We start from the raw sequence: 15,442 nt of genomic DNA on the forward strand, positions 1-15,442 counted from the left end.
TCAGACAAGTTTTTACTTAATTTTTTACTTAAATGCATAATATATAATTCCTGTCTGCGACACATATCTATATATGTATATAAATTTATAAATGAACTGTAAATTAAACATTTACTAGATTACATTATCTATTTCATTCCTATTATATTCATCACACCTATTATATTAGTTTTCCTAATGGTAATACAGAAATGTCCAATAATACTTTTAATTAAATCTAAATCAGATAAAAGAACTTGCACAACTTAGAGGGTTTATACATGTACATATGTGTGTGTGTGTATATACACACACATTTATTCATAATATAAATGAAAAAATGATAAAATTTAACAGAATTATATTAACACGTTCAACAAAAAACGTGTATATCACACGTAAATTCTTCGAGACTGTCCCATGGGGCAGCATATATGTGTATAGAATATTTTTTTTATTTCTTACAATTATAAATATCGATATCTTCTCCAAATTTCTTTTATATTTTTTTTATCACACATGTGTATGTATCCTATATATGTTATGGCACATATATATACGCATGGATCTTTTATCAAAACTCTAATTATATAAATTATAATACATACATATGATATATGAAATTTTTAGAAAAGATACCGTGTGTGTATTATTTCATTTCTTACAAATGTGCAAACTGCAGTTAAATTTAACAAAAGTTATATCTATGAGCATGCAGTAAAAAAGCTTGCGTATATGTTCCACGTAACATAACAACTGTGTATAATTTTCTATCTCAACATTTAAAAGATTAGAAAAGTACGGATATTCAACATATAGATATTCATAGACAATTATATAAGTTATATCGGCTGTAAAATGCCCTGTATGCAAATATATATGAAGCTAATACTGACATGATGTAAATATCATAGACACGTACCAAATACAATTTGCAAGTGTACATAAATTTCCTTTTTATTTAATAGAACTAGTCACATGATAGGTTTTCTCAATATTATGAAACTGATACTATTTTTATCACATTCATTTACCAAGTGGGAATTTTCTTGTATCACACCCATGTATATTCTAAAGACATCACGATCTCTCTCTCTCTCTCTCTCTCTCTCTCTCTCTCTCTCTCTCTCTCTCTCTCTCGATAGCATAACTCGACCTTTTTTCACACAAAATATATTCTTCGTGAATCTATGAAAATGTTAAAAATTATGTAACAAATGCATCATAGATCAGACTATGTTATTTGAAGCCTTTGTATGCTGGGCTAAACTAACATACTGGCCCCAGGGAGATATAGTAATTAATAAGGTATTTTGTACCTAAAACTGGGATATGCTTCAGGCTTTATTAGGATGTGCAAATAAATTCATGAAATCTGCCGGTAAGAAAATTTGTGCGGAAAAAGAAGCTATGCCAAAAAAATATCTCTTCGGATTATAATATAAAGAGGTATACGATACGAAAAGTTCAATGAAACTATGAATAGATTGTACTTTAATTAGGTAGGTAAAATATCATGGATCGTATGAAAAGTAATCGTTGGAATAAAAGTACAAACTAAAATAGACTAATATGAAACTTATTTAATAGGTTTTTTCATCGGTCAGAGAAAGAGAAGAAATTTAAGAGGCCAGAGTTAAAATAGCATTTCGTAGATCTGTATGATTAACATAATATAACAGATTATAATGTGCAGATCTCTGTAGTAAATCGATTTGTACGAGAGCTTCTTATGTCAAAACAATTGTGGCAAAAGTCGTTCAAGTTGGCATTTATACACAGAACATAAGCGAGTAGTTCTGCTTCGCTTATAAAAAATATACTACTCTGTATAGCTCATATATGTTTCTGACATATATCATGGCGGATATCTCTTTTTCGTACGTAAATAATTCCGCGAACTACCTCGATAGTTCGTGCTGCCTAATGGCGGATGCTGGGTCCTTGAAAACAATAAAATATATCACCAGCATCTTATTCCATCGCGTGATTCTTCAAAAATAACTTCAACCTCGTCGGATAATCCGTCATTACGCCAGTTGCGCCAAGCTCGAATGCTTTCTTGAACTCTTCATCTTTGTTTAAAACCCAAAAGTACACCTAACGTACACGTAACGATAGCGTTAAGAAATAGCGATAAATCCACAATAATAACGATATTTCGCTTTACTCACATGTATGCCTCGTGCTCTTAAATGATTAAATAAGCACGGTCTCATTAGTAGTACATTAATTGTACGTACAACTAATTTTTCCAACGGTAAAAATGTTGGACTTGGGCCACCTGTACGGCTGGAATAAGAACATGACGTATGCTTCAATTCCATGATAATTGCTGGGAAAATATTTTCGGTCGTATTACCGTAAATAGATCGAAGGTAAAAAGATTTCGAGGTGTGTTTCCTTCAGTGGTACAAACGGCAACAAACCGGTATACATAAGAAGTATCAACATTGTCACACGCTGCATCGAAAATAGCAAGTTCACACTTGGATTCTGCGTAGAAGAAAAAAAGCTGTAGATTAAAAATCTACGGAAGTTGGCGGCCTTTCAGGAAAGCTCGACAACATACCATTTTATAGCATTTCTGTGTGACTTCATCGCTAAAGTTTCCCCAAACGGTATATTCCTCTCTCTTGTATTCTTTTATCAGATCGGAAACTTTTGATATAAGTCGATCATCATTGATCTTAATGTCAATGTTAATAGGAATATTGGGGAATGTCTCGAAGACTTCTCGCAGCAGCGCGAACCGCCGATCCTGCTCCCTCGCGGAACCAACATACTCCACATCTGCCCAACTACGGTTCTTAAATAATTTCGTTCAAAGATATCATTTTTTTCTTAAAACAATAAGTAACAATACCTGGATCAAAATCGATCGGTAAACGCTGTTTCAGCAGCGGCAAATCTTTGTAATCCAACTCGGAGATGTTCTTGTCCACGCCGGTGCTACGAAAGAGATTCTGATCGTGCGAGACCACGACTTCGCCGTCTCTCGTGAGGTGACAGTCCAACTCCAACATTTGAGTCCCGATCGCCACCGCTCTGCGAGTGAAAATTCCCGATCTGATTACTTTGACCCACTACTTTTGAACGATCGTTCGAATCTCGACTAACCGTTTAAATGCGCACATCGTGTTCTCATAGCTCTCGCCCGCTCCTAAAATTTCACACATAGGCAAGTTATTTCGCGCGCGACCGAATCGGCGATAACGATAAACAAAGGCGACTCACCGCCCCGGTGGCTAATGTGCTGGCACAGAAACTTCACTTTCTTTTTTTTGTGAAGCAGAGTAGGATATTTAAACAGTATCATCGAGGTCAGCATGTAACCGCCGATCAGCGTGTACAGCAACATCCTGGCTCGCTTTTTATCCACCTTCGTACATTCCGCTGACGCGACGATGAGTTGGGATAATGCAAAATAGACGCAGCGGAGGAACGGCGGCAGTGACGGACGGAGCAGACGACAAGTGTCGTCGCTTTGAACAATCGAACTCAAGAGCGGCGCCCTGCTCTACGATTTCTAACGAATCTCTCGGGAACGGTTCTCATGAGAATTCCACGTTTATCCTCGCTGTACGTTCGCTACCGACGACGCGAAATTTGCCGACGCTTTCGCCCGTGACCGTCTCGCTTTCTGACACTTCCGTCGAGACGTTACCCGGATGTCGGGGACCCTCGATGAGGATCGAGCGTAAAACACCGACCCGCCGGATATGGTGATCTTCTTTCTTGCGTAGCGCACGACGTAACGCTCTGTCTCGAATGCACCTGTCAGACGACTTCAAAAGTTCCTCCACGAAAATGCATTTTCGCCACGTTCCCACGTTCGATTGACGCGATGTCCGAGTCGAATTCGCCTAAGACAGACACGAGCAGCTCCAGCCTTCTGCGGCGCTTCCGCTTTCAAAAGAAACAAACGAAGGCGATGAACATGTGTAAGGACTCTAGTCGCGTTGTTTGTCGTTCGCACACTTCGTTCGTCAGCCGGTGCGCTTCCTTTGTCGCTCGACGACGCGGCATGAATGCGTCTCTTACGATTTGGAAGTCGAGTGTGTTTGCATTCGTTGCGCGATCGGCCAGAAAGATCTCGATGTCACATTTGCTTGTTATGAGATTGTCTTGTGTATTTCATTGAGAGTTTAACTTGTTAATTTTATGCTTGTTTTTAGCCGATGACGACAGTAATCTGGTAAGTCCTGATGTACAAGTGCGCCGTAAACCTGTAAATCGCATCGAAGATAGCGACAGTGATATAGGTAGTCCAGCTAAACCGACAATCTCAAGTTCAGACATTAATACCAAAGGTAAAGAGCACATGCTGAAGTACCTGACAAGGTTGTATCCACAGAACGATGTGCTGGTGAGTGAAAGTGAACTAGGGAAGGAAAATTGGTCTTACAAGTTGGCGAAATCGACAATTCCAATTAATATTTTTTATTTCTTCCTCAATTGTTGCCAAAAAGAAGATTTGTTACTCCACTGGTTTTTTTTTCTTTTTTTTTTTTACAGCGATGTTGACGGAAGATAAAGTTAGTGGAACAATATATCTATAACGTATAGCGAACATAATGATGTAGGAATTTGTTGCTCACAAGATATGCTAGTCCTGCGTTTGTTGTTCGCGAAATAAGTTGAAATAACAACGAAAAACTCTCAACATAAAGTTTCAAAACTACCAGAAAAAAATTGGTTGCTTTTGGAGCTTTGTGCACACTGAGAGCCTTTATGCTGTTGTTTCAACTTATTTTGCGAGCGACAAATGCGGGACTAGCAAATTTTGTGAGTAACAAATCCCTACATTATTGTTACTTTCAATTTCGTTGTTCTGCTATCTTCCTTTAGCAGAACATCATTTAAAGAAAAAAAAAAAAAACCGGCGGAGCAACACATTTTTTTCTTCGACAACTTTTGAGCGACATATAAAAATAGTTAGAATTGTGCCGCCACTGTTCCGCCAACTTATAAAATTGGTCTCCTTGGCTGTTGGGAAATGTTCAACCTGTCTCTGGATGTTTATTATTTCGCACAATTGTCATTTATCAATTTCACCATCAATCTTTCCTTTTCTCCTTTTAGATCTGGAGATTTAATGCTTTTGCAATCTTCAATGCGCAAGACAAAACTGTACTTAATGAAACCAATAATTATGTTAAATAATAGTAAATAAGTAAAATTTTGGATAGGTAATCTTTGATGTGTACGCCGCTTATATATTCTGATTAATTGGTATATACTTTTATAGCGTATACAGGAAGTACTTATTAGTACTAATTGGAACATTGAAGAGGCTGAAGAAGCACTTAGGAATAACAAGAAGAGGAGCTCAAAAGAATCTCCAAAAACGAACAAGAAGAAAAAAAGAAGAAAATTAAATGTAGAGGAAGACGTGGATGTTGATTCGGATGAAGGAGATTATAAGGACAAAGTATTTGATAGGTATGTAATCTCAAAAACGCTAACTCATATTCATTCAGAATTTAATATATTAATAATCTCATATTGTTTCACAGCGATGAAGATGCGGAGATATCTAATGAACTCACGGGCGACAAGAAAGCAGTCTTGAAGTTTATGCAAACTGCGGTGTCCTCAGAATTGCTTCTCATGTCTCAGTGTTCACAAAAGAGAGCTAATGCCATTATAGAAGCGAGACCGTTTGAAAATTGGAAAGAATTGGTGAATAAATTTCAAAATACAAGATACTTGGATACTGAATTGTTAAACGCAGCTCAGGTAAATTGTGGATTCACGTATATACAGGTTGTTTCTCAAGTATTTCAGGAGTTGATTTTCGAGGTCATTCTATGAGAAAGAAATTTTACCAAACTATCGTTTTTTCTCGTGTAAACTTTTCCTCACAAAAAGACATCAAAAGTGAACATTTAAATTTTATTGGATAGTACTTAAGGAACATTCTTCGTAGTCAATGATAATTTATCTCTATACTGATTGCATTCTCAACATACAGGTGTTATTATGCACACGTCATGTGTTGGAGAACCTGATGAAAAAATGCCTGCGTTTGTCCACTAATATGGAGAAAGCTGTGTCTGCTGGTGCTTCGACCATAACGCAGCAACCAAAGGGTCTATCGTCCGATTTAACATTGGCCCCGTACCAAATGGTCGGCCTCAACTGGCTTGCCGTGATGCATGCACAGAACGTGAACGGCATATTGGCCGATGAAATGGGCCTCGGGAAAACTGTGCAGGTGATAGCCTTCTTGACGTATTTGAAGGAAGCCGGTCTCATCGATGAGCAGGACGGCCCTCACCTGATTGTCGTTCCTAGTTCGACCATAGGTAAAGCACTTTGCAACTTTACGTTTCATCCGATATATTCACAGTGATCGTTTTCTTGGTGGTAGAAAATTGGTGGAATGAACTAGAGAGATGGTCACCTGGCTTAAAAGTTGTACAGTATTACGGCTCTCAGGACGAACGGAAAGAAATGCGAATGGGCTGGCGAAACGGTGATCTCGAAGATGTCGACGTGCTGTTAACTACGTACAGTTTAATCTGCAGCACTCCGGAGGAACGTAGACTGTTTCGCGTTATGCCCATTGACTATGTTGTTTTTGATGAGGCGCATATGCTGAAAAACATGAGCAGCGTTAGATATGAGAATCTCGTTAGAATTAATGTACGTTCTCATCACGTGTGTTTAACGATCCCATCTAAGCAGTCATAATGGATATCTGATTATTTTTCAAGGCTAAACATCGTATCTTATTAACTGGAACCCCTTTACAAAATAATTTATTGGAATTGATGTCTCTATTGATATTCGTAATGCCGTCGTTGTTCGCTGGCAAACAAGCCGACCTGAAAAGCTTATTCTCCAAGAATCCCGTAAGCCGTTGAACCGTTACCAAGAGTCAGTTTTAGTAGGTCGTTGTAGGAGAAGGAATTTTCAGAAAACACCGGGCGATAAGAAGGACGGAGATCAACCGTTGTTCGAGAGAGAACAAGTTAAGAATGCAAAGAAGATTATGCGTCCGTTCGTTCTTCGCCGGCTAAAAGCTGAAGTTCTCCGTGACCTGCCCTATAAGAAGGATGAGATAATACGATGCGCGTTGATTAAGAAGCAGCAGAGTATGTATGACAAATTAATCGCGCAATTTTCAGCGGAGGCCAACGAGATCACAGATGTAAACGGGACCGGCATGATGATGCAACTGAGAAAGCTCGCCAATCACCCCCTTCTCGTGCGCGATTATTATGACGAAGAAAAGCTCAAGGTAATACGTCGAAATGTTGCAGTTCGGGCTTTCCGATTGCATTTTTTTTTTTTATGCCGTATCGTTAGATCATAGCGAGTAGATTGGCGAAAGAACCAGGCTATAAACAGAAGAATCCCACGTACGTGTTCGAGGAATTGATCTGGGCGTCCGATTACCAAATAAATCAGTTGACCCGGATATACAAGAGCGTGGCCGGATTTGGCCTTCCTCAAGAGCTGATTCCTCAAGCTGGCAAGTTGAAACAATTGGACGAACTGCTGCCGCGTTTGAAGAAAGGTGGTCACAGAGCGCTCATATTCAGCCAGTTTACTATGGTATTGGACATACTCGAGGAATACTTGACTATCAGAGGACAGACATTTTTAAGGTTTGCACGGACGTTACTTTGTCGCGTCTCGATTCAACTATAATAAAGCGAATGTTCATTTTTAGGCTAGACGGTAGTACGCCCGTGACTGACAGGCAAAGCTTGATCAATGAATATACGCAAGATACAAGTATATTCATATTCCTGTTGTCCACGAGAGCCGGAGGTTTAGGGATCAATTTAACAGCCGCGGATACGGTTATAATACACGATATAGACTTCAATCCGTACAATGACAAACAGGCGGAAGATAGGTGTCATCGAGTCGGGCAAAAGAAGTATGTATCGTTGTGAGGGAATTATTTTGTTGCTAGCGTCATTATGCGCGCGACACATAGAGGATGCGAAATATGGATCGCTCATACAGACGATTGTGAACTACATATTGCGGCAACGTTGTAAATTGAAACATTACAAAGACATTGCTGTTACCCGCAGTGTATATTAGCGACATAACATTGATATTTCAGAAACATTGCAAAGTCGGTTTCTTGAGAGGAAATTTTTTCAAGTCTATGCACCGTTTTGAACTTGAGAGAAAACCATTTTTTTTTAATACCAATTTCAACACGTAGTGAGATCTATACATGTCTAATTTGCAATGAAAAATGCAGTACATCTGTTACATCGTCACTTTATCGTTCGCATAATTGAAAGGAATGCATTAAAAGGATACTGAATTCTCTTACAGACCAGTCACTATAATTAGACTGTTGAGTGAAGGCACAATAGAGGAAGGCATGTACGAAATAGCTCAAGAAAAGTTGCACCTTGAACAACAAATCACTGAAAACGAAGGTAAATCTACAGATCTGTAGAAATTGATTATACAGGGTGTCCCAATCTCGGTTCCTGTGGTGTACAAGTAGAACAGGTGAAACGGAGCAGAAAAGTCATGTTCATTAGCTCAGACAAAATAATTAATTCCTTCAACTATTGCGAATTTAGCAAAATTTAGCAAAAAAATTACATAATTTATTCACTTGGTTTCACCCGTTTTTCCACATACACCACGGGAACTGAAAAAGGTTTGAGACACCCAAATATATGTGTGTGTGTGTGTGTTGTGTGTGTGCATGGCACAAAATATCTTGTGCCCTAATTCTGATCGAATTAACGAGATTCACATTCTGTCCGTAGAAAGTGAAAACACGGATAAAAAGTCTGTTCTGAAATTATTAAAAATGACAATAGGCCAGGATGTTCATAATAAATCTTCAATGAAAAATGCCAGTAAAGGATCTGATGCACTGATACATGATGAGAATTGTAAATAAGAAATTTAATCGCTATTTGTAATTTTGCTATTTAAAATGCCACAATGGTCATCATCTTCGTATATTCCACTTTCACCTGTACGCACGCCGTATTCTGCACGCTTTGCGAACGCTAAATACTGAAGAGAAAAAACAAAAAAAAAAAGGCATATTTAGGGTTCGTTTATGCGTCCAGAATGAGGTCCCGAAAAACACCGAGTCGTCGTAAATGCATGAAGAAATAGGAAGGCGGATGTTTTTTATATGTAAAATGTCGGACATTTTAATTCAACTTAAGCTGAGTATACGCAGCACATAGTGATTTTCTACTTGTAAGATGTCTTGCGGAACAATCTGTTTTTTGTGATTTTGTATGTCTATTAAATCATTCCTTTATTTATCTACACAACATGTATGTGTGTGTGTTTGGTTTCACCCCGCTGCTTTGCGTACGCATATGTACAGCAATTTTCTAACAGCTCTGTAGGATTCACGTAAATTTATTCAAATATATTTAAGATATATAACATCGAGATGAACCAAATGTAAAAAAAAAAAGGAAAAGGCAAGTATCAAGTGTTAACATGATACTGAGTGAACTTCATTGTTCATTTATGATCATGTTCATAGTTACGCAAATACAAAAGAGTTGTAACAACATAAATGTAATAAATATGGCACAACTCTTCGGAAAAAAAAAACAGAGAGAATCATTTAATTATAACACCATCCGACGTAACCATGTTATCAATCGCAAACATGTTACCTTGTATGCAAGAGGCACATAAAAATATTTTATTACATTTTTCTTTACATATTACAGTTCCTCAGGATATACTTTGGCTCATTAATAAGTCGGACATACCATCCTTAATGATCTTCAGGCTCTCTAGATCCGAGTTTATCGTCGCGATAAGTTGTGCCATGCCTTGTTGCTCCATACTTAGATACTAAAATAATGAACGAGAAGAGAACAATTATACATTTGCCGATGACCGTTCCGGCATAACCCGTAAGAAACAGTTACCGTTTTGATATCGTCCTGCGCTATGGGATCCATCGTATATCTCTCCTGATTCTGAATGTCGATGTGCCTTCTCATTCTGAGCTGAGAGAGCATCTCACTGATTCTGCCTTTGTATTGCGTCGGAGCACTGATCTGCGAGTGCATCGCCTCGAATCTGCGCGTCAGGACTTCCTCCTCCGGTTGCAAGGACAATCCGACTTTACGCGTGATTTCCTGTCTAACCAACACCTGTGAATAGAATTTATGTCGTTTTATATTCCTAGGGTACACGTAGGACATGATGCAATTCAACGATATATCCAAAGTGTGTTCTAGAAGTCATTCTAAGCAAAAAAGATACATCGGCCATAGGGATCGGCCAATTATCGAGATATGATGAGAAACTTAATTGTCAATAACGTGAATTTTTTCTGGATGGCTCGAGCTTCTTCTTGTGAAACTGTTTGAAGCATATTAGGTTGGTGCATATGATACGTCGGATTTTTGTCACGCATATTATGCCGGTTATATTGTGCTGAAGATGTACCATACATTAATACGCTTGGAAAAGTCAGTCGATTTTTGTACTGTGTATTAACATTATTAGTTTTTTTTTTTTTCTAAAATATCGCACGTGATATTAATTTTTGAACCGCAATATTGATGAACCATCCGAATTTGACGTCAGACCCATAGTAGTATACAGTCAATGTATAATTTGATGCCACAATTGGGGTGGTTTTTTTTTTCTTCGTGAAAACTTGTGCGTGAACATAAATAAGAACGGTCTAACAATGTTCACGGAGCGACTACTTGATTCTGCGTCACTTTACATGTAACGTTTGACAACTATGGAACGACTATGGACGGCTCTGGACAGTCGCTCTAAGCTAAAATAAGAAAACAAAAGAGCTCGCTCGCTCTGTCGCAAACTTCCGGCTGTGTAAGGAATGCCCGATCTATATATGTTGCCACAATTAAAGAACAGTACCTGCAGAACTCGATGCTGGAGCTCCAACAAGGTGCGCCTGTGCTCCTTCAATCTGGCTTGCGTGGCGGTGTGCTGTCTTTGCAGACTCTGAATCTTCTCTGCGGCCATGTCCAAGAACGCCCTATGCCTGGCAGTCTCCTCCTCCTGGCATTTCAACCTGTGCTTGACCTGCTGGAAGCCAACCATAGGAACCGGGATGTATCGCTCCGGATTGGGATTGTCCAATTGCGCCTGCTTCCACAGTCTGGCGTCGATGGCGCAAGGTGGATTGTCCAGATACTCCTTCAGCTGTGATGGATCGAGTTTCACCAGCGGGAATATATCCTCGACCCCATTCTGCACCAGCTGCTGCTTCTGCATAGTCTGCGACAGGTAGGCGACCAATTCGTTGGCGGGGATCTTCCTGTACGAACCGGTGATCCCTTTCTCCGACACGAATATCGTCACCTGGCTCTTGCTTTCGCCGGTGGACTTGATATTGTCCACGGTCACTGTCAAATTGGGCTTGTTGCCCAGTAAACCGCTTAGAAAGACGATCAACTGTGGCTTCCCGTCTTGCATGTCTTTCTCTTTCTTACCGAAGCACAACACTACTAAACCGTCGTTGTTGTCGGCGTCGGGTATACGACTGTAGCCGATCGCTTTGAATCTACACAATGAATTCTCTTGAGTAAGCTCTATAGGTGGAGCGTTTACGGAATAGTAAGCCTTTCCTGTACCCCACAGAGCCTGAAGAAGATTCCATCTGGCGATCGTGTTGTCTCGCTCGTCGTTATATAGCTGACAATTAAACACAGCATTGTAGAGAGCTTCCGACACACTGTTCGCGGATTGCTGCGGTTGTTGTTGTTGAGGCTGCCCCAGCCCAAATCCACCGAATCCCGTTCCTGTGCGTAAATTCAAGTCGATCAACTCCTAGTTGAGAGAAATAATTACCACTGTGTGACACTCAAAGAGCATTAGTAAGAATCACGGTTGAATAATCTTTATTTTTAACTAGGTTGTTTAATGCCCTAACAAATTGGTTAAGGCAACTTGATTAACTTTTAATCAATTAACTTATTAAAGTTAAAAGTTAATGAAGCCATGTGTGTGTATATACAGGGTGACCATTGTGTCTGAAGTAAATGGTTATTACTTCGCAACGAGTAGGCCGAGCAAAATGAATGAATTCTTCATCTAGAAAAGACTTATCAAATTCTATTACTATAAAGTACAAAATTAATATATAATAGTTTCGTTCTATTACTGTAATCAATAAATAGGGAGTTTTCGCAATACCGTTTTTCAGATACGCCAAGATTTAAATTGACTAGTTCTTGCCCGACCCTGGTAAAAGGAATATTTCATCACCTGTTCCGAATCCGCCGAATCCAGTGGTATTACTGGTGGTGATCGGCTTACTGCCGAACGCGTTGAAACCCGTGGACGAGCCGAAGCCGGTCGAGGCGATACTCGTAGTGCCGAAATTACCGAACAAGCTCGGAGCGGATGTGGTGGTGGTGGACGTTCCGAAGCCGCCGAAACCGCCAAAGCTCAATGCCGACGTCGTCGTCGCTGTGCCGAAGCCGCCGAAACCGGTGGTAGAGGCAGGGGTGCTGCCGAAAGTCGAGGTTGTCCCGAAACCGGTGCTCGTGGAGGAGGCGGGAATGGTGCCGAAAGCTGGCGCCGAGCCGAAGGCACTGGTCGACGTGGTGCCGAATGTAGGCGCCGATCCGAAGCCTGTGGTAGATATGCTGCCAAATGCAGTGGCCGTTGGAGTACCGAATCCGGTCCCGAAGCCGGTGGTCTGAGTCGACGGTGTGCCGAAAAGACTCGGCGCCGACGTGGTCGGTGTGCTGAAGCCGAACGAGGGTGTCCCGAAACCCGCTACTTTTGTAGGAAATGGGAAACACAGATTAATGATTACAGTGGGAACGGCAAAATCAAACGCGTTTCCGGCTGCGTAGGTCGAGCTTTCCGTTCGAGCCGTTATACATTTTTATTAAATATGTGAAATTATCATAAGTGTTTCATCAATTTTTTTTTTTTTTTCAAAAAATAGCGAGTAAATCTATATTTATGATGTTCCTAAATAATAATGAATCAGCATAGAGCAATCGATAATATTTTTTGTTAATAATAGCGGCTTTTAATTAGAGTCTACTAAATGATCCCAGGTTATTGTGCATGTTTCATTGCTAAAAATATCTCAGAAGGCTTGATTTGTTTTTTTTTTCTATGACATGAAATTAGACAAAACATGTCAATGTACGACACGTTTGTATGCTTTAATGCTCGTTTTGAGGAAATTATTTTAAATGTTAACGATTTATGTTCTGTTAACGTGACTGTAATACACATTGGAATATTTGTAGAAACTGTACTATTTGGTACATCTATCGCAAGAAAAATCTGGAGGTTCAACAACTACATATGATAATGATATTCTTAAGTCAACAAAAAGAGCTGCAGGTAATATTTAATTGAGTGAAAGTAAATTCTTTTTTCTGCTTTTTACTTATCCAAGTCTCTTTTTCCTTTCTACCTAAAACAGTTTCTATCTTCTTTCTATCTTTAGAAGCATCAAGTCCATTTTTTAGCCATATTAATGTTTGAAAATCATCAATAGGCTAGCTTATTCAAAATGCAAGATTCGTCGAAGGCCAGTTCTTTGCCCAGTACTAAACTTCTCCTCCGTCATATTAAATCAGTGCACGACACTGCCACTCAGATTTCAAGTGAATTCGGCACTACAGACACTGCAATTGAGGTACAATATTTCTTTGCTGATCTGTCTGTCATCTCATTATTTTCCTCCAATCAATTGAAGGATCTGTTCATTTTAGTTGAACTGTCTGCACTAATTCACAAAATATATATACATATTGAAGTATATATGAAGCATACATGAGAGATTATTCATTCGCTTCAGTGAATTTCTGGTGCAGCCAGTTTAGTTAAAAAGACAAAATTTAATTCAACGATTCCAATACAGGACACAATAACAGAAATTATGATAACAACTCTTGGCAAAATTCCAAACGAAATGTATTATCTGGAGGACACGACACCCAGTGGGAGAGTCAAGGAATTAAACACAACACTAAACAACTGCAGTTTCTCAGAGAGAACAGTCCCAGTTGACAAATCCGATGAATATACCGGACGTTCTACACTCCTGCTGATCTTACTGAGTGTGCTCCTGATCGTACTGCTTTTATGTTGCATCACAGCGTGTGTCATTGCTAGGTCCAAGAGCAAGTATTCTCTCTTTACGAAGAGCGATATCGAATGCAGTCCGGGTTGCAGTGGCGTCAATGTACCCTTGTTGGGTTTAGAGAAGACATCAGATACAACTACTAAGACAAGTTCGATGAAGAATTGAAAAGGATTGGTTTTACATGGTAGCTCGTTTTGAAACTCTTCAAGATGAAAAAGAAAGCTCCTGATTAAACGAACGGATATCATAGCGTTATTTTTAACCTCAAAGTTGTCAAACCAGAAACACGCAATAAGAGCGACATTGTAAATCATTGCCGACGTTTCATTTATTATAATAAATGAAAAGTTACGCGAAAAAACAGCGGCAAGAATCGGAACAAATAAGAAATTCGCGACTATCTCGCAAAACGTAACTCACCAGGTTTCACCGGTGTTGCTGTTGACGCCGGTGTCGTACCAAAGGCGAAGGTAGGTGCGGGCGTCGACGTAGACGTTCCGAAACCGAACGACATAACTAACTCCTTCCACGATTGATCTGTCACTAATAAATGTCACATGTACTCCGCGCGGACAATCGCGTCAATTGAATAGCGAACATGACCGTTGCACATGCTGTAATGATCTTTACACATGTGGTCTGTTCTTCATGACTCAACTGGCTGCACTTAAAGCTCATATTGGATTGGGGATTGACTAATCAGTGCAAAGTTCACTAGACTTGAATTCAGTTAACTTTGTACTGATTGGCCAAATTCAATCCGTAGCCTGATACAGGCTGTAGAATCTAGGACGGAGTGCAAATACGGGCTTTACGGCACGTCGTTAAAAGTTACAGAATCGGGCTACCGGAACGCTGCTGAAGCCAGCAAATCGAAAACGCTAATAGATTAAGGGCAGGTTCCACTTAACGATCGCGAGTATTATTCTTTGTCTAACATCCAAGTGAAACAAGGATAGAATAATATTCGCGATCGTTCAGTGGAACGTGCAAAGAAGCAGAAACGCTTCAAAGCATTTGTAACGTTTGTGGAACGTACATTGTCAGTTCACTCTTTCGTCATTTTGAACTGTGTCGCTATTGTCGCGAAGTTCTCGACTGACTTATTCCTTAATCCCTCGCAATTAAGCGGATATTTATAACATATATTTTACTGTCCGTAATGCATATTATTCGTAAGTGTTAAGGAAGAAACTTTAGCATTCGTCTAAGAAGCGACAACTTTGTATGCTGCGTGTAATAACTTTTTATATAAAGTATATCGACGTAAAATCGCTAAAATTGTTTTTTTAATTCCTTTATTAAAATCTTCAATCTAAAAACAACGTAGAGTTTTAATATATGTTTACGAACGTTCGTGTCACACGATTGTCGCTTATTGTGCAATTC

At 39.5% G+C, this 15,442-nt stretch overlaps 4 protein-coding genes across 7 annotated transcripts; 2 read left to right on the plus strand and 2 right to left on the minus strand.

Moving 5' to 3' along the window:
- Positions 1-39: 39 nt before the first annotated feature.
- Positions 40-3,469, minus strand: LOC106742943 (glycerophosphodiester phosphodiesterase domain-containing protein 1-like). Its single transcript, XM_014616317.1, has 7 exons — positions 3,217-3,469; positions 3,100-3,142; positions 2,846-3,027; positions 2,552-2,772; positions 2,342-2,475; positions 2,154-2,271; positions 40-2,079 (listed from the first exon to the last, which is right to left on the minus strand). Exons 1-7 carry the CDS (start codon positions 3,338-3,340, stop codon positions 1,954-1,956), a joined length of 948 nt encoding a protein of 315 aa, XP_014471803.1. The 5' UTR covers positions 3,341-3,469; the 3' UTR covers positions 40-1,953.
- A 251-nt stretch (positions 3,470-3,720) lies between these two features.
- LOC106742940 (SWI/SNF-related matrix-associated actin-dependent regulator of chromatin subfamily A containing DEAD/H box 1 homolog) lies at positions 3,721-12,272 on the plus strand. 3 transcript variants are annotated; one of them, XM_014616312.1, is made up of 12 exons: positions 3,721-3,923; positions 4,158-4,177; positions 5,231-5,424; positions 5,499-5,721; positions 5,957-6,290; positions 6,356-6,630; positions 6,702-6,839; positions 6,905-7,228; positions 7,297-7,598; positions 7,664-7,876; positions 8,290-8,396; positions 8,739-9,263. In XM_014616312.1, exons 1-12 carry the CDS (start codon positions 3,827-3,829, stop codon positions 8,873-8,875), a joined length of 2,364 nt encoding a protein of 787 aa, XP_014471798.1. In that variant the 5' UTR covers positions 3,721-3,826; the 3' UTR covers positions 8,876-9,263. The 3 variants fall into 3 exon arrangements, with proteins under 3 accessions (XP_014471798.1, XP_014471797.1, XP_014471796.1); XM_014616311.1 differs by lacking the exon at positions 8,739-9,263 and adding an exon at positions 12,143-12,272 and having other exon boundaries at positions 3,827-3,923; positions 4,158-4,348; XM_014616310.1 differs by having other exon boundaries at positions 3,827-3,923; positions 4,158-4,348.
- On the minus strand, positions 8,940-14,658 carry LOC106742941 (nuclear pore complex protein Nup54-like). 2 transcript variants are annotated; one of them, XM_014616315.1, is made up of 5 exons: positions 14,474-14,658; positions 12,205-12,720; positions 10,852-11,738; positions 9,882-10,109; positions 8,940-9,804 (listed from the first exon to the last, which is right to left on the minus strand). In XM_014616315.1, the coding sequence occupies exons 1-5, from the start codon at positions 14,565-14,567 to the stop codon at positions 9,682-9,684; spliced, it is 1,848 nt and encodes a 615-aa protein (XP_014471801.1). In that variant the 5' UTR covers positions 14,568-14,658; the 3' UTR covers positions 8,940-9,681. The 2 variants fall into 2 exon arrangements, with proteins under 2 accessions (XP_014471801.1, XP_014471800.1); XM_014616314.1 differs by having other exon boundaries at positions 12,205-12,723.
- LOC106742946 lies at positions 12,905-14,345 on the plus strand. Its single transcript, XM_014616320.1, has 3 exons — positions 12,905-13,305; positions 13,463-13,603; positions 13,829-14,345. The coding sequence occupies exons 1-3, from the start codon at positions 13,267-13,269 to the stop codon at positions 14,216-14,218; spliced, it is 570 nt and encodes a 189-aa protein (XP_014471806.1). The 5' UTR covers positions 12,905-13,266; the 3' UTR covers positions 14,219-14,345.
- Positions 14,659-15,442: the final 784 nt, after the last annotated feature.

Source organism: Dinoponera quadriceps, unplaced genomic scaffold, assembly GCF_001313825.1.
Source record: "Dinoponera quadriceps isolate SergipeBrazil2010 unplaced genomic scaffold, ASM131382v1 scaffold946, whole genome shotgun sequence".
NCBI lineage: Eukaryota > Metazoa > Arthropoda > Insecta > Hymenoptera > Formicidae > Dinoponera > Dinoponera quadriceps.